The 25,023-nt window shown below is 38.9% G+C and overlaps 1 protein-coding gene across 8 annotated transcripts in view; it reads left to right on the top strand.

The window, feature by feature from the left end:
* Positions 1–25,023, top strand: part of mon2 (MON2 homolog, regulator of endosome-to-Golgi trafficking) — a 55,468-nt gene that overhangs the window by 7,938 nt on the left and 22,507 nt on the right. For 4 of the 8 annotated variants that reach the window (XM_042335117.1, XM_042335115.1, XM_042335114.1 and 1 more), the window contains exons 2-21: positions 8,574–8,637; positions 10,247–10,374; positions 10,854–10,985; positions 11,917–12,046; positions 12,402–12,499; positions 12,786–12,911; positions 15,035–15,229; positions 15,646–15,770; positions 16,262–16,401; positions 17,319–17,469; positions 17,736–17,971; positions 18,878–18,959; positions 21,442–21,623; positions 21,784–21,896; positions 22,003–22,107; positions 22,596–22,676; positions 23,031–23,104; positions 23,204–23,294; positions 24,206–24,307; positions 25,019–25,021. In XM_042335117.1, coding sequence (XP_042191051.1) covers positions 8,574–8,637; positions 10,247–10,374; positions 10,854–10,985; positions 11,917–12,046; positions 12,402–12,499; positions 12,786–12,911; positions 15,035–15,229; positions 15,646–15,770; positions 16,262–16,401; positions 17,319–17,469; positions 17,736–17,971; positions 18,878–18,959; positions 21,442–21,623; positions 21,784–21,896; positions 22,003–22,107; positions 22,596–22,676; positions 23,031–23,104; positions 23,204–23,294; positions 24,206–24,307; positions 25,019–25,021 — 2,358 coding nt within the window. The remainder of the gene's footprint in view (positions 1–8,573; positions 8,638–10,246; positions 10,375–10,853; positions 10,986–11,916; positions 12,047–12,401; positions 12,500–12,785; positions 12,912–15,034; positions 15,230–15,645; positions 15,771–16,261; positions 16,402–17,318; positions 17,470–17,735; positions 17,972–18,877; positions 18,960–21,441; positions 21,624–21,783; positions 21,897–22,002; positions 22,108–22,595; positions 22,677–23,030; positions 23,105–23,203; positions 23,295–24,205; positions 24,308–25,018; positions 25,022–25,023) is intronic. The other 4 variants (XM_042335118.1, XM_042335116.1, XM_042335113.1 and 1 more) reach the window with 2 other exon arrangements.

Below are 25,023 nucleotides of genomic sequence, written 5' to 3'. Positions count from 1 at the left end.
CCAAAGCTGGACTCGCTATTTTTATGCTAGTGACCCACAGAGAAACTTTGCATCACTCTTTCCACCTAATAAACCTGCTTATTTGATAAAATTCTTAGTGTTTAGAAAGGATCTCGCCTATTGTGTAATTATATTATCAAATAATTTGGAAATACGTTCATTTTATAAGGGAATATTAAGTTAGATATCTGGGGTTTTATGTTTTCACAGCTTGTATTGTATAATATTTAAAACTTGTACAAGTCTGGCCCTCTTGAGTATGTCAGGATTTGCAAATGGTGAAGTGGTGTATCTGCAAATAGTATTTCACTGAGTTGCTGTTGTTTATCAATAAGATATTAGTAAATGGAAAGGTAGTAAATGGAAGGATGCAGTCTTCATTTTAGAATCTGTGGTTCAGATATTGTAAACCACATAGAAGGTTTTGTGGCTTTCTGCTTTCCTGTTTTTGATAATTTTTTTCTTCAGTGTTTTAATTTCTACTGTAATTTTTCTTTTCCACTTAATTTTAACTAGTTTGCTCCCCAAAGGGTTATTGGGTAAAGGTATTTTATAGAGTTTTACAGACCAGGTAAGTCCCAGGTTCCATCCTATCTGTGCTGAGTTAGTTCATTTCAAAGTCTAGGCGTCTAGATTTTGATGAGGAGAAAACCAGGCATGGTTCCTGTTTCTAAAGACTGTCTAGTCAGCCTTGCTGGAAGCATGTGCGAAGATGGCGTCTTGGCATTGACCCATCTTCCCACACCCATTCCCGCGTACAGTTTTTCTTTTTTCAGATTCACTCACAAACAGTGGCCTCTTGGACGAAGTATTACTCTTGACCAATTCATACCCTGGGTGAATAAATTGTTATTCTCCCCGCTTGGAAATTCAGTGTACACATTTATCGGTGCCTCTGACCAAGAAATAAGGTGCTCTGAATCTCGGAAGAATGACAGTTTTAACCCTCAACTTGTTCTTGTGTAACTAAAATGTTGTTGAACATCAACGTCCCATGTAGCTGCTTGTGTTGGGTACAATGTTGAGTACAGACCCATGTTTGTTTGTTGTGCAGTATATCATTTTCTCCTTAGTTGTAGACTTTTAGGTCCTTCTAACTGAGAACTGTTGTGAAAGCTTGGCTTTGCCAGTTATGGGTAATGTAATTTATACCTGTTGATCAATCCCACGAGGCTGTTATAAACAAAGATCGTCTCTTTTTGACAGCTACCACCCAAGGTTTAGGCAGAACGAATATGATTTTCTTTGGCTTTGTGTTAAAGTACTTGTGGAGTGTGATTCACTGAGTTGTAATTTGTACATTACTTGTAGCTGCCAGAATATGCTGCCAATCTTTGTATTAACTGCCCCTTCAATGGTCCCAATCCCAAACCAAGCCACTGGTGTAAATCCAGTGAGATGATATTTATTAATTCAATCACTTGACTATCTGACAGTGCACCTCTCCATGTAATATTTAAAGTGAACTGAGGTCAAAATTAGCAAGTGAACAAAATGTTTTTGGAGACTCGATTACTTTGCATTGAACAAATCTCACTGTGATTTTGGTTTTTATTTTCATGAGATTGTTACTCTAACATTTTGTTATTGGGCTCCATTAGCCAACACTAGAATACTCTGCCAAAGATGCATTTGCATTGATTATGTAGTTGTTCTCCAGCTTTCAGTTTAAAATGTTTTGCATCATCACTTCAGTGCTCTTTCAGCTGTTATGAATTAAACATGAAATGTTTCACAAACCTCATAGCTTGATTTTCTGCCAAGTGATTTTGCTTCTTTTCGTTTTTTCTTGGGGAGAAATTTGTCATACTATATGGCAGTTTTTCTTCACATGGGCAACATTCATCACTTTCCACCTCATCTTTTCTCTTTATTGTAGCCAAAATTCCTATTAAAATGAACCAAGGTGGAAACGATTATTCTGAATAAAGAAATCATTTGTGGACAGTACTTAGCAAACCGGTAGCCTGGATAATGTAACTTGTTTCCAACCTTTTTTTATTGAAAATCTGTCTAACAACAAGAACAAAATTATATTTTTATAGCATCTTTCATATCGGGAGGACATCCCAAGGTGCTGGACAATCAGTGTTTCGGACCCGAGCTGGGTGTCGGTATCAGGGAGGTTGGAGGGTAGGGGGGGAAAGGAGGGTGACCTAAGACACGGTAGAGGAGGGTCTTGAGACAGGTCTCGAAGGAGGCGAGGCGGAGGGACTGCAGGATGGAGTTCCAGAGGGTGGGGGCAGAGTGGCAGAAGGCCCACCCGCCAATGGTGGGTGGGCGAGGCCGGGAACGTGAAGCAGGCCATAGCCCGCTAAGAGGAGGGAGCAGGCAGATTGGTAGGGGGTTAGAAGGTCGTAGAGGTAGGGGGGAACGTGCCTTTGCGTGATGTGTCACGTGCCTTTGCCAGTGGAGTCGGGCGAGGATGGGGGTGATAGGGTTGCGGAGCCTAGTGCGGGAGCTGACATGGGCTGCAGGTTTCTGGATGATTTGCAGCATATGGAGGGAGGAGTTAGGGAGTCCGACACGCAGGGAGTTTGTGTAGTCAAACTCAGCAGCCTGCGGTGTGAGACAGTGGCAGAGCCAAGCAGTGTTGCGGTGGTGGGGGAAGGCAGAGCAGGACATGGCACGGATGTGGGTTAGAAAGGATAGTTGAGGGTCAAACAAGACGCCATGTTCCGGACAGCTTAGTATAATAATAATAATAATCCTTGCATTTGATATAGCGCTTTTCACGTCAGGAGGACGTCCCAAAGCGCTTCACAGAACACACTGTAAAGTGAATTGACTGTATATTTGTGGGCGAACGCGGCAGCCAATTGCGCACAGCAATGTCCCACAAACAGTCGTAGATTGAAAATGACCAATTTATTATTGTTTTTGGTTTTGGAGGGATTATTATTAGGCGTGTGGAGTAAGGAAACTTGCCCAAGGTTTCGCCCTGCCTGGAATTGAACTCAGGTCTCTCACTTGCAAAGCGAGTGCTCTAACCACTGAGCTACAGGACTCCACATGGTGGAGTGTGCATCCTTGGATGGTGATGCTGTCAGTGCTTTGAGGTGTGGAGACGCTGACAGGAGCCAATCAGGAGGGTCTCGGTTTTGTTGACATTCAACTGTAGAAAGTTAGTTCTCATCCAGGACTTGATGTCTAACAGACATTCTGTCAGGACAGCAGTGGTCCTGGAATCGAGGGTGGAGGCAGAGAGATCGAGTTGGGTGTCAGCCGCATACATGTGGAAATTGACCCCGTGTCTGTGGATGATGTCACCAGAAGGGAGCATATAGATATTGAAAAGGAAGGGACCAAGGACAGAGTCCTGAGAAACTCCGCACAAGACGGTGTGGGGGTTAGAAGAGAAGCCATTTGTAGAGATGAAATGGAGACGGTGTGAGAGGTAGGATCTGAACCACTCAAGGACAGAACCATGAAGGTTGAGGTGAGAGGAGAGGAGGTCACATAGTCAACGGTATTGAAGTAAGCAGAAACAAAGAAGAATGCAGAATTTAACATCTACATATTAAGTCAAATTAAATTTTGACAAATATATATATGCCTCATGCCATCTGCATAAACCCACATAATTATTCTAAGCATTCTGTAAAAAACAGCTTATTAAATTAAGATGCATTGGAACAAGACATCTCACAAGTATGAGGATCTTATATCGTACCATAATATGTTGGCTGAAAAGATTAGGAAAGTTTCTTTAAAAGAGGACAAAAATTGTAGTTTTCTGTGAGATATTATAGAAATAAAAAATCATAATTCCCTGTATTTCAATTTTAAACAGCATTCTCTTGTGTGTCAGCCTGGCTCCGTAGTAGCCTCGCCTCTGAGCCATGAAGTTGTGGGTTCAAGCTCCATGTCTAGATTTGGAGTCACATAGTCTAAACTAACACTCGAATGCAGTGCTGGGTGGGGGGGGCTGTTGCATTGTCAGAGGTGCCGCCCTTCAGATGAGACCTGCCTCTTCAGGTGGATGTTTATGATTTCATGGCACCATTAGAAAAGAGAAAGGTATTTCTTCCGAGGACCTGCCCTAAATAAAATTGGTCACTCATTCCTTGGTTGTTTATGTGCACAACTGGCTGCCCTGTTTCGCTCTACAAAATACGCAATCAATCCACTTTACATTATAGTGTGTAAATCACTTTCAGGCGCCGCACCTATGTGAAAGCCGTTATATCAAATGCAAGGATTATTATTTTATTCTCTCCCTTCCCCCACGCAATCCAATCATGTTTAAATAACAAGATGTTCAACTCTTGTTGTATGTGGCTTTGACGTAGCTCTCTGATTTGAGTCAGGAGAACTGAAATAAAGCTTTCTTATTCATTATTGTGAGTTTACAGTTAAAGCTTTGTTTTCTGGTTGCATTCATCATCAATTATATATTAAGATGAAAGGATCCTTTCATGTGTCCACCAACTTTCTTAGTTGAGTCTGTATTATGAGTTTCTGTTTCATGAGATGGCACAAGATTTGCTTCACATTCTAATGGAAAGCTTTATTTTATTGGACTGTGCGGCTGTTAAAAAAGGGCTGTTTTGACTTTCCTTATGATGTGCTGCGATCTCATACAAAGCTACAACCTGTTCTATATATTCCTCATGAGAACAGAAGCCTACTCCTTCCTGATCAAACCACAAGTCTCTAATGAGTATGATAAACGTGCAGGAACAACCCAAAGCACCACTTTAAGAACCACTGAAATCAGTAAGATCCCTGTCTAATTCTCGATCTCAGTCAGGTCCCCCTTCATGTGGATGGAAACCACAATTGCACTCCGGAATATTGAAAGAGTGCGTGCCTCAGAAAGAGACCTTTTGACCAATGCTAGAAGGGCAGCTCCAAGGCAAGTTGGTGATTCCTGGCTTGGATCTATAAGATCCTCACTGCTCTCCTACTCCTAATTATGGAGAACTTGATTCTAATATTAGACACTAGAAATGGAAGAGCATTGAATCTCCAATGCTTACAACGCTTGCTCGATGGGCAGAAAATTTATCAAAAAAGAAAAATTGATCGTCTGTCACATTTTTTACAATTCATTGCACAATGCTAAATTTCCAGAATATGCGTATCAACATGTTTAACAAGTTAGTCTGCCCTGACTTCTTTCCTTCCTATCATGATATGATTAAATGTTTAATTGAGAGAGACGTCGCCTCCCAGCTTCGCTCTTTCCTCTCCTCTCACTCCCTCCACAAGCCCCTCCAACCGGGTTTCCTGCTGCCCACAGCACGGAAACTGCTCTGGTCAGATGACATCCTGACCATGTGTGACCAGGACTCCCTCTGCCTCCTCGACCTCTCCGCTGCATTTGATACTGTGGACCACTCAGTCCTACTCCACCGCTTTCTCCCACCTCAACCTTCAAGGTTCTGTCCTTGACTGGTTCAGGTCCTACCTTTCACACCGCCTCCACTTCATCTCTGCAAACGGCTTCTCCTCCAGCCCCCGCACCGTCTCGTACAGTGTTCCTGGGGCTCTGCCCTCGGTCCCCTCCTCTTCACCCTCTACATGCTGCCCCTTGGTGACATCATCTGCAGAAATGGGGTCAATTTCCACATGTATGCCGATGACACCCAACACTATCTCTCTGCCTCCACCCTCAACTCCAGGGCTACTGGCGTCCTGACCGACTGCCTGTCTGACATCAAGTCCTGGATGAGGGACAACTTTCTCCAACTGAACGTCAGCAAGACCGAGGCCCTCCTGATTGGCTCGCGCCAGCGCCTCCTCACCTCGGACGCTGGCAGCATCAGCATCCACGGCTGCACACTCAACATCACTAAGCCAGTCAGGAACCTCTTGTTTGACCCTGAACTGTCCTTTCTCCCCTACATCCGCGCCATGACCGGTACTGCCTACCACCACCTCCGCAACATTGCCAGACTCCGCCACTGTCTCACCCCTCAGGCTGCCGAAACCCTCACCCATGCATTCGTCACATCAAGGCTCGATTATGGAAACTCCCTCATCAGCCTTCCCAACTCTTCTCTTCACAAGCTGCAGATCATCCAAAACTCTGCAGCTCGTGTACTCTCGCACACCAGGCTCCGAGACCCCATCACTCCCACCCTCACCCAACTCCAATGGCTCCCCATCCCTCAGAGGATCGAGTTCAAGATCCTGGTCTTCACTTTGAAGGCCATCTGTGGTCTTGCCACCTCCTACCTCTCTGACCTGTTGACTCCCTACCAACCTGCCCGCTCCCTCTGTTCAGTGGGCTCCGGCCTGCTCCATGTCTCCCACCCGACCCACCCTACCATCGGTGGCCGGGCTTTCAGCTTCTCTACCCCCACACTCTGGAACTCCATCCCACAGTCCCTTCGCCTCGCTTCTTCCCTTGCCTCCTTCAAGGCCGGTCTCAAGACCCTCTTCAACTGTGCGTTCAGTTGCCCTCCTACCTCTCTGCCTTCCCTCACCCCTTACCCCACCCCTCCTCCATGCTCGGGCCCTGACCCCTGACTGGCGCTCTATAAATGTAATTTTGTTGTTGTGTTGTTAATTCTCCCTCCCCCAAAAATCAAAAAAATTGATTCTTTTGAGACCAAACATTTGTATGAAAATCATCAGATCAGTGAAGCATTAAGTGTTAATGAGCTCAATATGGCACAAGAAAGATAAGGTCCTCAGGCAGGGAATTGTAATTGGTTAGTTATGCAACCCGATAGGCAGACCTGACTTAATGATAATACTCTCTTCCCAAATATTAGGAGTACAGTGGAGAAATACAGAATGACATGAAAAGATGCCCACATGAAAATTAAAATGCAGTAGCAATAAAGAAAAGTTGAAAAAAGAGATATCTATAGAAATTGCAAAGTGGTGGCTCAGCATTTTCAATGTGGTGCAGTAAAGTGGAAAGATGCAGGTCTTCACCACCTATCTTTCCCCCCTCCCTCCCTCTATTCAGTTTGTTTACCCACAAAATACACAGTCAATCCACTTTCCAGTGTATCCTGTGAAATGCTTTGAGATGTCTCAACAATGTGATAAGGCACTATATCAAATGCAAGAATTATTATTATATATTGTTATTTACAATCTGATCTGTATTGCACTAATGACATTCTGAACATCTGTGATAAGGGCTCCTTCTGCCTCCTTGTCCTCCTCGACCGCTCTGCCGCCTGCGATACTGTCGACCAATCCATCCTCATACACCGCCTCTCCTCTTTACTTAATCTTCGCGGACCTGCCCTTATCTGGATTGAATCCTATCTCTCATTGTCTCCACTTTGTTGCCTCTAACGGTTTCTCCTCCAGCCCCCGCACTGTCGCGTCTGGCGTCCCCCAGGGTTCTGTCCTTGGCCCTCTCCTCTTTAATATCTACATGCTCCCCCTTGGTGACATCATCCGCAGACATGGGGTCAGCTTCCATATGTATGCGGATGACACCCAACTCTAGCTTTCTGCCTCCACCCTCAACTCCAGGACCACTGCTGTCCTGACAGACTGCCTGTCGGACATCAAGTCCTGGATGAGGGCAAAATTCCTGCAGTTGAATGTGAAAAAGACTGAGGCCCTCCTGATTGGCTCGCACCAGCGCCTCTGTACCTCAGGCTCTGGCAGCATCAACCTCCATGGTTGCACACTTCAACTCACCAGCCAGTCGGGAACCTCGGTATCTTGTCGACCCTCAACTGTCTTTTCTTCCCCACATCCAAGCCATGACCTGCTCTGCCTTCCTTCACCCGACATCGCCCGACTCCATCACTACCTCACCCCTCAGGCCGCTGAAACTCTTGTTCATGCCTTCATCACCTCCAGGCTCGACTATGCAAATGCCCTACTTGTCGGCCTTCCCAAATCCTCCCTCCACAGGCTGCAGATAATCCAGAACTCTGCAGCCCATGTCCTCTCCCGCACCAAACTCTGTGACCCCATCTCCTCCACTCTCGCTCAACTCCATTGGCTCCCAATCCTTCAGAGGATCCAGTTCAAGATCCTGGTCCTCACCCACAAAGCCCTCCATGGCCTCGCCCCACCCTTCCTCTGTGACCTCCTAACCCCCTACCAACCCGTCCGCTCCCTCCGCTCAGCCGGCTCCGGCCTGCTCCAAGTCCCCCGACCCACCCGCCCCACCATCGGCGGGAGAGCCATCAGACACACTGCCCCCAACCTCTGGAATTCCATCCCCCAATCACTCCACCTCACCCCCGCTTTAGCCTCCTTCAAGTCCCGCCTCAAAACCCTCCTCTTCGACCATGCCATCGGTCACTCCCCTTCCCCTCCCTTCTACCTCCCTGACCCCAGATCGGGTCTGAAGTGCTGTGCACTGTCCAGCACCTTGGGACGTCTTCCCGACGTGAAAGACGCTATGCAAATGTAATCTTGTTGCTGCACTTCAACACATCTCAAGTAATTTTAGCGACTGTATTTGCATCAGCAGGATGATAATCCTTGCATTTGAAATAGCATCTTATCATGTCAGTGATACGAATTCTTGTATATATTATAACAGAATAAATCTGTGTCATTCAAAATGGTTGTATTATAAAGTGTCATCACACTTTTACTTGGCTAATGGCTACCATATATGTCTTTTCTGTTTTTACCAGGCTGCTGAATCAGGAATAGTAAAGGTTAAAACCATCGCCGCTCGAAGCACAGACATTCTGGCAGGTAAGAGTGAATTTATAATAAAATGTCCCCTTTTGCTAAAAGCTTTTACTGGATAGAACATGAGTAACAGAGTGATAACTTGATATTGTGTATTTAAGAACGTAATATTAAATGTAACTCATTTGGTATGAATTGAAGTTTCTATTGGGTCATTGCTCAGAATTAATAAAGTGAACTGAACTTTATTAAAATAATTCTTTCAATAATTCTGTTAATTCTACAGAACAGAAGTTCAGCCATAAGCTCATTCTTATTTATTGCTACTGCATTCTTATCAATGCATCTGATATAGGGATCTAAAACATGGTGATTTCTTTCAGAAATTCTTGATTAGGATTTTATTGCCAATGATTTCCTTCAGGAACCAAAAGTGTACCATGCTGACCTACAGGTCACTTACTTACTTATACTGACTTGATCATTTGTAGTGAAGTTCCTATGGGTCAGAATTACTGTTACCGTTTACCTGTAGGAGTCCCGCCTGACACCTAGGTTTTTGTACTGCATAAACAGGTGCTCCTGAGCTGGTCCTCTTTGCATACAAGTGAAATGGGAACTGTAAAAATAAACACATCTTAATGTTGCTGGTGATTGAAAAGATAATGATGACAGAAACCAAAATTTATGGTCAAAGATTTACACTCATTTTGCACCTCATTTGCAGCTGAAAGTAAGGTCGAACATACGAATGAAACTTGAATATTAAAGACTGACTGACCATCCAAATGTAGATTTTGAGTGCAATTCTGAGTTATTTTTCATCACCTGTTCATAACATTTGGCTCTGTGGATAGCACTCTCACCTCTGGTTTGCAAGGTTATGGTTTCAAAACCCACGTCAGGAATCAAACATTGATGGCATCTTTTAGGTTCAGTTGGATGTTAAAAGTCCCATGACTTTATTTTGAAGAAAAGGAGTTCTTCCAATATCCTAGCTAATATTCTTTTTCAATCAAATGTATGCAAAAATGAATTGGTCATTCTTCTCATTGCAGATTTTATGATTTTGCTGACAAAGGATATTTGCCTATGCAATAAACCTTTATGAGTAATCTGTTCAAGCATTTTGAAGATTTGGCTTTAAAATTTTGTCAAAAAATAGTATTCTTGTTTGAATACTTTTTGGCTTCCCATACCATAGAGGATTGAAATCAAAATCCCTGTTCTTGCCTTCAAGGCTCTCCACAGCCTTGCTCCTTCCTATCTCTGTGACCTGCTAACCCCATATTAACCTGTCTGCTCTTGCTGCTCAGCAGGCTGTGACCTGCTTCACATCCCCCTCCCAACCCACCCCACCATCGGCGGTTAGGCCTTCAGCTTCTCTGCCCCACCCTTTGGAACCCCATCCCACAGTCCCTTCACCTCGCTCTCTCTCTTGCCTCCTTCAAGCACGTCTCAAGACACTCCGCTTTGACCGGGCCTTCGGCCACTCTTCAACCTTTCCTGCCTTCCCTGATCCCAACCCCCCTGCTCGGGTCCAAATCCCTGACTGTTCAACTCCTTGGGACATCTTACCGACATGAAAGACACTATACAAATGTAATATTGTATTGTATTCTTCACTTAACTGCCATTAGTTTTAATTATCTACTTGATTGTATATTATTAGCCTTAAAAGAGAACAGCTCTGAAGTTGTCCAACCATTGCTTATGGGCTGTGGAACCAAGGAACCCAAGATTACTCAGTTATGCTTGTCAGCAATTCAAAGGCTCATGTCACATGAAGTGGTTTCTGAGGTACGTAAAAAATTGCCTGGAGAAATAGTTTGCTTTCTTTCTACTAGAGGTGGAAAGACTTTTGGTATGTTTTTTAACCATATCTGTTTAAAGGGCTTTATTTCATTTTTTCGTTAGAACTTAAGAGAAAAGTTCTTTGGAAGAATAAATGTTTTAAGTATTTGGAGGGAGAAGGTAAAATTACTAGGTAATGAGATGAAGCTAATATTTTAACATTTCATGTGTCTTATCTACTATAGTGATAATAATGAGTCAAGTTTAAAAATTCAATATTTTGTTGTACAAGTTTTTGGTATATCATCAGAATTTTATTATCTATTCCCACAAATGAATATCATGAGCAAAAATGGAAAGTCAAAGTGTTAAAGCTTGCTCCATACAGATGGATATCTTATTTTAGTTCTCATTGCATTTGTTAGCATGGAAATATAGTAGTGACATTCTGTTGCTTAGCGCGGAGATGAATTACTTTTTGGCAGGCTGCTGCTGGGAATATCATTAACATGCTGTGGCAGCTGATGGAAAATGGGTTGGAGGAACTTAAGCTACTTCAAACAGTCCTCGTCCTTTTGACAACTAACACAGTGGTACATGATGAATCCCTTTCTAAGGTAGAGTTCACATTTAAAATATCATACATACTTCTGTAAGATTCCCAAAAGGTAGTAAATACTCTTTTGATATTGTTGCCTTGTCATAAGATCAAATATCTAGCACGAGAACTTGATACTGCTTGATATTGAACTGTAGTACATTATTATTTTCAGTCACAGCATATTATTATGCTTCTTGGGAGGTTTGACTGCAATCTTTGTCATTCCAATCGTGAGTTTTCCTAACTTTTCCCTGAGTTTTGACAGAAAATGCATTTAAATGCAATTCAAAGATCAACCAAAACTTTAATTGCAAAGATGTTGCTTTCTGGGGGAAATAAGAAGCAAGTTGAAGGCCAAACTTGTTATGTTCGTGGTCCTGTGCACATGACATTTTTATTTTTAAAACTAAATTCTATTAGCAGATTTAGATTCAGGTGAATGTACCTGATTAGATACTAGAGATTCAGAACATACAATAAATTAGCTTTTAATCATTTATTATGAAAATCATTAACATTGCATTTTCTTCCAACAGCAATAGTTTGTAAAAGATACAGGAATTACATTTATCATCATTACATTTGTAAAACAAAAGAATAGCAGTCGCTGCACGCAAAGATTCACGAAGGTGTTGATCCAGAGAAAAAGGGGGTAAATTCTCGTATGTCAGTTGACTGAAACAGAAGTACAAAAGGTTACTTACCATTCCCTGTATTTAAAAAAAAACTTTTCCACCTCTTTAGTTACTTCAGAGGGCAGGGAAGAATATCAGGATCAGAATTTTAAAAATACTTTTGCCTTCCACTGATATTTGCTCCACTCAATATCTTGAGTCATTTATTGAGTCAGACTTCTACCAATGGTCAATAAACAGATACTCTACTCTGTATTTGCTATAGATATGTTATCTTGTTTACATTAGTTGTCTCTGCTACACTTTTTTTAGGCAATTGTCCTCTGCTTCCGGTTACACTTCACCAAAGACAATATCACTAACAACACAGCAGCAGCCACTGTGCGCCAAGTGGTTACAGTTGTCTTTGAGAGATTGGTTGCTGAAGATGAAAAGTATAAAGGTAAGAGCTAACGTGCATTATATAAATACAGTATTGGTTCTCTGCCTAGTGTGTAATTGAGCTATAGAGACCATAAGAGTTCCGGTTTAGTTCTCAATACTCTGCGTTGTCTGATATCAGTAAGTGGCTGTAAGTGTGCTATGATTTGCTTCCATTCTCCTGGCTGGAAGAGAAAAATTCTCTGATTGCTTTAGTGACACCTGCAAGAAAGTAAAGTGTGTGTGTTTATTTGTAGGGGAGAAAAAAATGGTAGAATCTCAGAATCTAATTGAAAATTATACTACTATCTTCAGAAGCAGGAAAAGATGCACTTCAATTTAATGTATTGCCTTCCCTTGGGATTTGTTTATTTTAGATGGTGGTGGACAGTCTGTTGTCATTCAAGGAAATAGCAATAGAAGAAGCATCAGTACACTGAGACCATGTGCTAAAGATGCATACATGCTTTTCCAGGTACTTTCTTGTTTTCACAATTAGCGTGTTTCATGGTCTATTATCTTTGTGGAATTTGAGGGATAGTATTCGGGTTAACTTGTGTGTCAGCCTGGCTTAGTGGTAGCATTCTTGCTTCAGAGTCAGAGTGTTCGATGTGATTCCAAGTTCCAAGCATGGCGAGATAGTAACATGATCAACCTATTAATTCTTTTGAATTTTTGTAGTTCTGAGTGTGATTTAGTGCAGTTGCACTAATTGATATTAGTTGATGTTGCATTGATATAGAATTACTTTTATTATTCAGGACTTATGCCAATTGGTAAATGCAGATGCGCCATACTGGTTGGTTGGGATGACTGAAATGACCCGAACTTTTGGATTGGAACTTCTTGAGTCGGTTCTGAATGACTTTCCACAAGTGTTTTTACAGGTAAAGTATTAATTATATATTTCAAATATTTTTGTACTTTAATTGACTTTGTGTATAATTGAGACAAAGGCAAATGAATTAGATTTTCTGGTTGGTATAGTGAATATAATATGAAAACTGTTCACACAGGTAATATTTGATCTTCCAGAAGGAGATTACAAGGCAACTCCCATTAGTTAGCAATCAACTGAAGCGCAATACACGTCTGGCTTCTGGCATTGAAAGATAGATGACTTCCAGGTTGTTGTGTCACTGCCATCACTTCCTGCTCATTGGGTATGCATACCATTGCAGGAATATCACTTTGCATAGGAAGTCAGTGACTCATCAATACATAGGAATTGACGTTGGCCATGGCATTAATGACCCAGAAGTTGGCCTTTTTTTTAAAAAGTTCTCTTTTAACATAGCTCCCCAGTATTGGACCCAGACGGTCGCACTGTAACAGGGTTGCCCTGTATTTGCTCCTTGGCAGTTTGATTTAGGTGCATTAAATTGTGCTTTGAGAAGAACCAGTTATAACGATCATAAAAGAGCTCATAAAGCTTGACTTTATGAAAATAGAAAAGTCAAGTTATTGAAGATTTAATGTCACATTGTTCAAGGAGCACAGTGTACGTTATCAGACTGATTGTGTGGCTGCTGCTTGTATTGGTACAAATTAGGATCATATACATTTATCTGCTTGAGTTCCCTGCTCATTGCTTCCTTTTGGATCATGAATTTTTATTTTTAGAAAGTGAAGGGGACACCAATCTACACATAAAGTAATAGAAAACTAAGATAATTTAAGAATGCTCCTGCTGATTTTTAATTTGATAATTTGAATTCTTGTTACCAGCTTTTACTATTGTGTTTTTGAACTACTTGAAAAGCACAGATGGTCTGTCAGCATCTGTAAACAATTAGATTATTGTTTTGGTTAAGACCTTACACAAGTTGTTGCTGCTAAAAACATGTTTTGCTGTATTATCTATAAAATTCATACTCACACCGATATTTTTTTTAAAAAAACTTAGAATCTAGGTCAAGCAGAGCTTAATTCCTACAGTCAATTGTACAAGCTTAGTCTCGGTCAGTTGCTTGTTAAACAAACTATCGCTCCAATTGAATGTTTTGATTCCAAACCTGTTTTGCATTAATCTAACAACTATTTTATTTTATTACTTTGCATGTGTAGACAACACAAGAATCGGGATACTTGCCACAGCATCAATAACCTGTGTTCAGAATTACAATAGCACAGAATTAGCTGAGTTCAATTTAACATGACATGTAATCAGTTTCAAAATAAATAGCACCATCAGCTGAATTTAGCTTTGTGTAAGTCAAATCAGTGTTAGTTACAGAACAATTTCAGAATCCAAGCAGCATAGTGTTTTCAGGGTTCAACTTAGTGTTGTTTAAGTGCACGTTGATTTCATGATTAAATTATTTGCTTTGCAAAATTAACCTTGCAATTTGTCAGTAAAGTAACAATTTGAAAGTGATTATCTGTCATGTTAACTTGAACCCAGCTAATTCCTCCTTCTGGTGCAGTTTGTACACTCTGGCCTGTTTCAGAAGTCATCCATTGATGTCTTTCTTCCAAATTTGATGACACTTGTCTTTCTCTAAATTCCTTTTTTTATGTCTTGCATACCTCTTAGACCTCAGTTGAACTTCATATCATGAGAACTTAAATGCTGTCCCTCATGCCCTCCGCTCCACCATCAGTAGCTGCATTTTCAGCCACTACACCCAAAACTCTGGAACACTCTTCCTCTATCCCTCTACCTTGCTTCCTTCTTGCCCATCTTCAGGTCGTGGTTGAAGACCTTCCTCATTTTCCCCCCTCCCCCGGCTCGGCGGTATGCTTTGCCACTGTCAAGCGCTCTGGGACACTGCCCTGCGTGAGCGGCACTATATAAATGAAGAGTTGTCGTTGTTGCTGCTATACAATTGATGAAACCAACTGAACTTAAAGAACAATGAATTAACTCTTACGATAAGTCTGAAAATCGATTAATAAATAAATAATTGTCTAACAATTGTCTATATTAATTATCATATAAATGGTAATTTAATATTCTGAGATCTGTCTATTTTGCTATTTACTTTATGTTTTTCTTCCCTCTCTCCAGCATCAAGAGTTCAGCTTTCTTCTGAAGGAAAGGGTGTGTCCTTTAGTGATCAAGCTATTCTCTCCAAATATCAAATTCAGACAGGGTACGAATGCTCCATCCTCCCCAACACCTGTTGAGAAACCATATTTTCCTATCTGTATGCGTCTGCTACGAGTGGTGTCTGTTTTAATCAAGCACTTTTATAGCCTTCTGGTAAGAACTTCATTTTCCTCCTCAAATTAACTGAGATCAAAATAACTGTTTGTGCAAAAAAAATGACATCCATGTGTAAAACAAAATAGATAATTGATTCTCTCAAGGATTTGTTGTAGTGAGTTTTTCAAGAGTTTTTTATATTACATTAATACACTTGAAATGAAAAATACTAAGGAGTTTTTTTGGGGTGAAGGGTGTGGATAGAGTAATCATAACATCTGTGTATCTTTTGAGTCCACCATGAGATAAAATGTATTGCAGAATTTGTGTATCCTTAGTCAAATCTATATTTGAGCAAAGGCTCTTTTGTACAAACTACTTGTTTATATGTATTATCTATTTTAATACTACCTAGGTTTTTGATTTGGTTCTCCTGGCCTGTTTTGCTAATATTTTGCTTTTATTTTTACCAGGTAACGGAATGTGAGATTTTCCTGTCTTTGCTAGTGAAGTTTTTGGATGGTGATAAACCACAGTGGCTTAGAGCAGTTGCAGTCGAATGTATACACAGACTCTGCATACAACCTCAGCTGCTACGGTAACAACACCTTAATATTGCTTAAGTAATGTTAAAACAAAATGTTTTAACTATGTTAATGTTGCATTTATTTTGCACATTTGTTGCAACAATTTATTGCCCAGGATATTATTATTTGGCCTGATATAAAGTTTGTGATATATTTTGACTTGAAGCAAATAGCTTATATTGTTTTGTTTGACATCTAAACAATTTCTAGTCTTCGTAGTTAAATAAAACAGGATTGTGAGAGACTCACTTTTAAACCTTAATTAAATGAATGAGGTAAATGAACTTTGCCTGAATATAATCACGAACCATTGATATAAACAGAGAATAACTTCAGTATTATGTTGTATTGCAATGCATTTCCTTTTATGATAATATTGTGTTACTGTGTTGCAGTAGAATTTCATAAACATCACAACAAATAACAAGAATGGAATTTGAGTCTGAAAATTCTACTTAGTTCCTTCCAGTGTTTGAAACCACTTTTGTGTATCTGCTTATAGATCTTTCTGCCAGTCATATGATATGAAACAGCACTCAACCAAGGTCTTTAGAGATATTGTGAATGCTCTGGGGTCTTTTATACAATCTCTTTTTATTGCTCCAAGCACTGGAAACAATCCAACTGCAAATACACAGACTGGTAAGGAGTTATTTTGTGTTTTATTTGCATCATTAGCCATGTCTTTTATGTTTGACTTTCAACCTCTGATATTTTATAACTTTCTCAATACTTTTGCATTTGAAAATTCTGTTCACATAGTTTGTTCATGGGAACATTGTTTCTAATGACATTCATTTTCGATTAAGTGCTTTGAGATGTCTTGACAACGTTATAAGGTGCTATATCAAATGAAACGATTATTATTATTAATTAAAGAGAGCATTGTTAATAAATAAATGTTCTCATTTATGATGTTCCCATTAAGAAACATGTAGTGTATGTAACAATTTTAAGTTCTAATAAAATTAATTGAGATGAAAAGCATTTCTGTTCCATTAATTTTGAGGTTGAACATAAATAGTGTTCAATAAAAACACAATATAAATAAGTTTACTCAAGAACTAACTGCAAAGTTTTATAGTACAGTAGATCCAAAGTGTCAGAATTATATTTGTATATTTAGTTGCTTTGCAAAAACATCATTAATTCCAAGTGACATCTTACATGAGTGAATTTCATCACTAGGAAAGCCAGAATGTGGATTTATAGTAACCTTGGAAAGGACTTTCATGTTGTGACCAATGGAGAACATTGTAAACATTTTTTATCTTGCCGTCTCTGATCAGTTTAGAAGTACAAATTCTGGAGACAATGAAATCTGTTGGAAGATTTATGGATTTCTGGAACAGATTATAATCATCTATGTTGTGAAAAAGGGACAATTTCTATTAAAACTTGTCACTCGCAATATAAGAATGAAAAATCTATAGGAAGACGAACTCAGGCAAATGGAATGATGTCCTAAGCAGAAGGTTGTCAATGATATAAGTGCATAGATAATATAACGTATTCATAACTCTTATAAAATAAATCTATGATAAACTCTGTTTTTGCAGGCACTAGTGGAGTTGGTGGTCCTGCTGCAACACAGAATGGATCAGGGATGAATGCGACAGTGGGAGTTACCGCACAACCAGCATTTGAATATAGGGGCATGTGGATTCCAATTCTAAACGTTTCTACTCAGGGCATTGCTAAACCAGCCTAGTGAGTGTTTCTTGTCTTAACTTCTTACTAGAGTAGAAAGCATTAGGGGGAAATCTGTTGCCGGAACTGATCAGGCAGATATGAGCCATCAATAACTATTCTTTGTCAATATATTTTATAGAAAATTAAGTCAAAATTAAATATTTTTAAACGACTGTAGAATTAATCAGTACGACTGATTATCAGTGTATATGTATTCTAGAAATTTTGAAGGTGAAAATGCATTTTTTAAAAATATTCAACTTGTGTTTTAAAAAATTCTTCAGCTTAGAAATGCTAGATAAAGTGGAGCCGCCTACCATTCCAGATGGTTATCCCATGTCTGTAGCATTCAGTTGTCTTCTGGACCTGGTGAGAGGTATTACTGCCATGATCGAAGCAGAATTGGCACAGGAAGAAATGGTCTCGCGGACTCGTGTTGAGAAGCAGGCCACGGATACCCAGCCTTCAGAACAGAAACCCCAACTATCACAAAAGTTTCCACAAAATGAAAAAGATCTTGGTAATAAACTTGGCCTTAATAATAGGCGACTTGTAACTATATTTTATCATAGATTTTGTTTAGACAGTTTTCCTGCTGAAAACACAAAGCTGTGTTTTCCATATATTGCAGATATATGATTAGTACTTGCAGAAAACAGGGGAATGCTTTTTAGCTTGAACATATTTGTCAGTTAAAATACCATTGGTAAAATTAGCACAAAGCTACCTCTCGTAAGTGCTCCAGTGCTTTGATATTTCAGAATAAATTTGTCAGAGTTGGAATTTGCGTTACTTTTAAGTGAGTCATTTAAAAAACTAAATACTGTATTCAATGTATCAATAGATTGTTTATGTGGTTCCTCTTACAAGCAGATTATTTTTAAATTCCAAAAAATTCAACAAATGATACCAAAAAATGGGTTTCAGTTTTTAGGAGCATTTGTTTGGGGAATAAAATGTATCAAAATAGTCAGTAGTTTTGAGTTCTTTCATTGAACAAGTGAATGATTTAAAACTAAAGATTTACAAATCAACACTTCCAATTGTAATGCAACGGAATCTCAAATAGTTTCCCCTCACTTCCTGTAGAGATCTGATCAAGAGTAACAAAAGTAGAGTGTGCATTCCATTCCAATAATCTGTCTCTGGGATTTCCATGTATAGGTGGGATACACAGAAATCTCATCTTGATTTGGATACTCTTAAAACATGGCGATGGACTTCCGCATGTGTTAGACAGTCCGCTTACCAAAAAAAGTAACAAAATGCTAGCACCTTACCCAATCAAGTCATTTATGCTTGAAATACAGTTGAAATTACCTTTTGTATAACAGCTCATGTTATATATACTGCTTTTGAGTGTTTTCGTGGAATGATTTGTGAAAGAAATTGAGAAGTTGAAAATAATTCTATAATTTATTTCCAGTTCCTCGAGCTGTCTGGGAAGAAATGGTTGGTGCCTGCTGGTGCGGTTTACTTGCTGCACTCTCCCTGTTGCTGGATGCAAGGTAAATGCAGATTTTTTTCCATCCGATATGACATTTTCTCCCTGAATAATAGCCTGAGCCAGAAGAACCGCAATTGTGTGAAAAGCCTACCTGCAAACACATAACTTTGTGACAAGACTTACATACCCTTTAACTCGTTTGAATTTGTTTAACTACTTTTAATGCCAAACAAGTTATAAAAGTGATTCGATTCTGATAATTAATAAAATTATGCACAGATCAGAATTTCCAGATGATGTGAAAGGTCAGAATTTTATACTTAGATCAGTACTTTTCTACAATTAGGAATGTACCTATCCAGTTTCAGCATTAACAGGAAAAGCCAATATTGCTCACTATTTTTCATTAGCAAAGGAAATTGCTTTGAATACTAGTTGCTTTGAGACTTTTTCCAATCGATGCCACATGATTTTCCTCCTTCCCATAAATAGCAGACCGATATTGCCTTTTTTTAATATTTGGTGCTGTTGCAAATGAAAGAAAAGCATTTTTTTAGACAAAGGGGCTGTGGGTTCCAGTATTGCATTTATCATTATCTTTATATTTTTAGAAGCTAAAACCATTGGGAACTACTTGTATGTAATTTTCAGCCACACTGGAATGTAACATTTGTTAGTTTCTTTACATCAAATTCATACTAAGCCCATTTTGCCATTTCGCCAAATATGACCGTTACCTAAGAAAAAATCAATTGTGTGAGTAAATGCAACATATGACATTAACAGCAGTTTTTTTTAAAAAACCTGAAAATGACAATACAAAAATAAATTGAATACTGCAAAGGAGTCCTGTAGCTCAGTGGTTAGAGCACTCGCTTTGCAAGTGAGAGACCTGAGTTCAATTCCAGGCAGAGGGCGAAACCATGGGCAAGTTTCCTTACTCCACACGCCTAATAATAATCCCTCCAAAAAACAAAAACAATAATAAATTGGTCATTTTCAATCCATGACTGTTTGTGGGACATTGCTGTGCGCAATTGGCTGCCGCGTTCCCACAAATATACAGTCAATTCACTTTACAGTGTGTTATGTGAAGCGCTTTGGGACGTCCTCCCGACGTGAAAAGCGCTATATCAAATGCAAGGATTATTATTAAGGAAAGAAGCAGCCCTGATAATAGTTTATTGTTGTTCTGATTAGATTACCTTTAAACTCTGTTACTTCCTGTGGAAGCATTTAGGGTATGAAATAGCATGGTCATCATTGTGTGCTTTATCAGCTGCTGCCCATAAAACAAATTTTAAACAACCCTCACCAACTCTGCAATACTATACTTAATCAAATACTGGATATCCAAACGTAATTGCATTACATTCTCTCCTGATCATGAGAAACTGTTCAAGATCCATTCTTGTGTTCGGTAACATCAGGACCCTGTGGCTGAATTACTATCTTGTAATTGTTCACAGCGATCCATCATTTTATAAATATGACACTCAATCTAAAATTGTTTTAAAGGATCAGTGTGCCTAGAGTTGATCTGATATGGTATCATGAAAACACTTCTGGAATTTGGAAAATTTTGATCTGTTATTTTTAATCATATTTTAAAAAAAAACGTTTTTAAACTTTTTCTCGAGTCTTACATCATAACTGAATCAAGAACTTTGGCTTATTCTTGTTGGGGAACAAACAGAGATTTTGACATGACCTAATAAACATTTCCAAATTCTGAAAAGGATTAATAAAGCAAATCCACACAATGTACAAATCAAGTACTTTTATGCTGAGGCCACTTGAGCATTATGACAACTCAATAATAGCCTCTGGTGGTAGAAATCAAATACTGCATGAGTACAGCACTTTGCCTAAACATGACTTTAAAACCCTGTGCCAATATACCCATAAAAAGAGCTTCTACTCATAATGTTCCAAGGCTTTTTTCAATAGACTGTAAACTTTAACATTTAAATAAGCTTATCAGTTAGAAAATATACCTCTGTTTACCGAGCAGTAAGTAGCAACCCAGTTGTCAGTCGATTGGCGGATTGCTTTTCTGGGGGTAATGATGCCTTAAAAAAATAATAATAATAATTTGGTTACTCAATCCACGACTGTTTGCTGGACACTGTTGTGCACAATTGGTTGCCACGTTTCGCCCACAAAATATAGTCAATTCAACAACAACAACAAATTACGTTTGTCTCATGCCTTTCACATCGGGAGGACGCCCTAAAGGCGCTGGACAGTCAGGGATTTGGACCCAAGCAGGGGGTTGGGATCAGGAGAGATGGAGGATAGGAATAGGAGGGTGACCCAAGATTAAAATTAAAATTCACTTCACAGTATATTCCGTGGATAATTAATATATTTAAACAAAAATTCACTTTACAGTATATTCTGTGAAGCGCTTTGAGATGTCTCGAAGATGTGATAAAGACGTGATATATCAGATACAAGAATTATTATTACATTATAAGATTTTGTGGAATTACTTTGTTGTATATTAAGAAGCTGGAAAATGAGTTGCATTTCTTTTACAGCACTGATGAAACTGCTACAGAAAACATCTTAAAAGCAGAAATGACGATGGCTTCTCTCTGTGGCAAATTAAGCCTTGTCACCCCAAGAGATGCATTCATAACTGCCATTTGCAAGGCTTCCCTGCCCCCGCATTACGCATTAACTGTTCTGAACAGTGCATCTTCAAGTGGCTTTCATAAAAGTGAGTAGCTTTTACTTAACCTGAATATTTTAAAAGCTGAGAAAGGTGGTGTAGCTAAATGACTTTCATAATGAATTTATCTAAGAGCTTGTATCCTAATGCAAGAACATGACATGTCAAGGTTTCATAAGGCTTCATATAATATTTTTCTTCATTTTAGCTTACTCCATTCAAGGTCAGAATGTCCAGATGATTAGTCCATCAAGTGAATCACACCAGCAAGTCGTTGCAGTGGGTCAGCCGCTTACTGCTCAACCCCAAGGGACTGTTATGGTAAAATCTCTTTTCCCTATTCTTGCAAAAATTGTATTGAAATACTGAGTCCTGGCCACTGATTTGATGTAAATAAAACTTGTTTTTTTCCCCCCTGGCGTTGAAGTTGACTGCAAAGAATATTCAGTGCATGCGAACATTGCTGAATTTAGCTCACTGTCACGGAGCAGTTCTTGGAACATCATGGCAACTTGTGTTGGCCACGCTACAGGTACAGTAGATGTATAACATTCATTTCTACCTCAGTTGATTTACATGTTTTCAGTATTTAGTTTAAGATGTCTCCTCTATTTCTGTAGTAATAAACATTCTAAACATTTTCCAGATTGCATGTAGCATATAATTGGTCCGAGTCGTTATTCGCATGAAGGGCGCTATATAAGTTATTGTTACTATGTAACAGACCTACTTGACCCCTTTCTGTATTGGTCCATTTTCCAATTGTTGTGAATTATACACAAAAAAATCCAATGCTAATTTTGCCTCACCATATACATTCAATGGAAGTAAAGTACTGTGTGTTCAGCATCTTGTTTCAGATACAGTATACATTCCTGGTAGCTTTATTACAGCAATTGAAAATTATGGTTCATTTGATTTCTTTGCAATTTTAGTTTTTTGCTTTTGTACCTAATTCAGTTATTAAGGAATAAATAAATTGAGTTATTGACTAACTGATATATACTTTATTCTTACTAGCATGTTGTATGGATTTTGGGTCTGAAACCTGCAAGTGGGGGTGCTCTGAAACCAGGGAGAGCTGTAGAAGGTCCAAGCACAGTAAGATTATCGTTTCTATATGATTTTCAAATCCTCTTCATTTTTTTCTATTGCCTGAAAATTTTAAATATTGAACTTAAGAATTATAATGCATCCAAAACACACGAAAGTGAAAACAAAATGTGGAATTAAAGCTTCACATTTTATATTTTTTAAAAAATCTCAATTAAAATTATATATATATAGGGAAGTGTGTTTTCAGAATGATTTGTATACACATTGAATATCAAGTAGAAATGAATGTGTAAAGGCATTTGCAAATACAGTATCTTGAAATGGTGCTGAAGCTGCTTTAGTTCTTGTTCATGCTTATTCATTTAAGTATATATTGTTATTTATTTCTCCCCCCCCCAGGTTTTAACTACCGCTGTCATGACTGATTTACCAGTGATTTCAAATATACTTTCAAGGCTGTTTGAGAGCTCACAGTGAGAATTATTTTTGTATATTTCATAAGCAAAAAATATTGATTGTTCTCATGACATTGTAAGCAGTTTTGCAACTTAAATTTTAAATCTGTTTTAAAGGTACCTTGATGATGTGTCACTCCATCATTTAATAAATGCCCTATGCTCCCTATCAACTGAAGCCATGGATATGGCATTTTGGAACAACAAGGTACAAAAAAATCTTACATTTATTGTTCACACATTTTTTAAACTACGGATATTAATATTTTGAAAGCAGCGGCATAAATGTAGGCCACAAACCTAATGCGTTATCTTTTGCTATATCTTGGTTAATGCATGGTACTACAGAATTATTAATGTAAGTGATGTGTTGTCTGAATTAGCAGCTCAGGGGCAAAATTAGAGGTTCCGAAAGCTCTGGCTTATGATACCCACCGTCTTTAAGCAATCAGCTTCTTAATTAATTCCATTAGCTTGGCTATCTGATTTATTACAATTTTCTACGTGCATTTACAAGTATAATGAGGGTGCAAAATTCATACTCATTCGTAGAAGAAATTAGGAATACGTTTTGTCATAGAAAGAAATGATCAGTGAATGAGAGACTTTTAGAGGTTTATTTCTGTAACAGCACAGCTTGGCTAGACATTTAGAATTTTTGCTGGACCCCAAGTTTATTTTACATTTACTATGAATTATTTGCTTTCAATCCACAATTTGCTGTCTGCTACATTAGCATTAATTGGGAAATTAGGATAGGAATAACCCCCAAATAAGTTAGTCAGAATTGGGTGTGTTTATTATTACTGTTTATTGGAATGCCATAGGTTTCACCCACAAAATACACAGTTCACTTTATCATAGATTCTGTGAAGCGCTTTGAACATCTCAAAGACGTGATAAGGTGCTATATCAAATGCAAAGATTATTATTAATATAGAGAAAATCAGCAAGAAGCTTCTGATGGACATAGTTGTTCTGGTTTTTATTGTTAAGGAGATGATTCTTCAGGTATATCTGTCTGCAATATATTTGGGTGATGTCCATAGCATTCAAAGCCAAACTATTACATAACATTGACAGATGTACACTTGATAACTGATGTATTTTTTGATTTAGGAACCTTCGCTGTTTGCAGTTGCTAAATTGCTTGAAACAGGGTTGGTGAACATGCACCGAATTGAGATTCTTTGGAGACCTTTAACAGGGCACCTTCTGGAGGTAAAGATTGTATTGATGTCTATTATTCAGTGTAATCCAAATCGCCATTAAATTTGAGTGCTTGGTGTACTGTCATGTAGATGACAGTATAAACACCACCCAAACTTTAATGAACCCTTCAGTGTTTTTTAATTTACAAAATCAATCAAAAGAACATCTCTTGTCTGTGATAGAGATAAGACTTGTATTGTGCTGCGTGGTTTTGAGATTTGGGAACACTAGTTACTTTGTAAGATTAAATATTTGAAGACTTGGAATACAATATATTGCATATCTACACTGCATATTTCCATGGCTGTTTTGAAATGCAGCATATTTATGACGTAAACATGTGAGAAGACAGAATGATATCTAAAGAAATTAATACAAATTGGACTATTCATTCACCATGTGGACTTTCAAGTGGAGATTTCAATAGTTTATCTTATTGTGTAAAATCACATTCAATGATGGTGGAGTCACGGAACCTGGTGCGGGAGAGGACACGAGCTGCAGTCTTCTGGATGATCTGCAGCTTGTGGAGGGAAGAGTTGGGGAGGGTGACAAGGAGGGAGTTTCCGTAGTCGACCCTTGAGGTGACGAATGCATAGATGAGGGTTTTGGCAGCCTGAGGGGTGAGGCAGTGGCGGAGTGTTTATTCACTTTGTAATTTGTTGGTTTCATGCTGTGCCTTTCTGTTTTCCTTCCTGTTTGCAATCTTGCCTTTTACAGAAGGT

This window comes from Callorhinchus milii, unplaced genomic scaffold (assembly GCF_018977255.1).
Source record: "Callorhinchus milii isolate IMCB2004 unplaced genomic scaffold, IMCB_Cmil_1.0 Scaffold5, whole genome shotgun sequence".
Lineage (NCBI taxonomy): Eukaryota > Metazoa > Chordata > Chondrichthyes > Chimaeriformes > Callorhinchidae > Callorhinchus > Callorhinchus milii.
The sequence above is the reverse complement of the archived record's forward strand: the minus strand, read 5'-3'. Positions and strand labels throughout refer to the sequence as shown.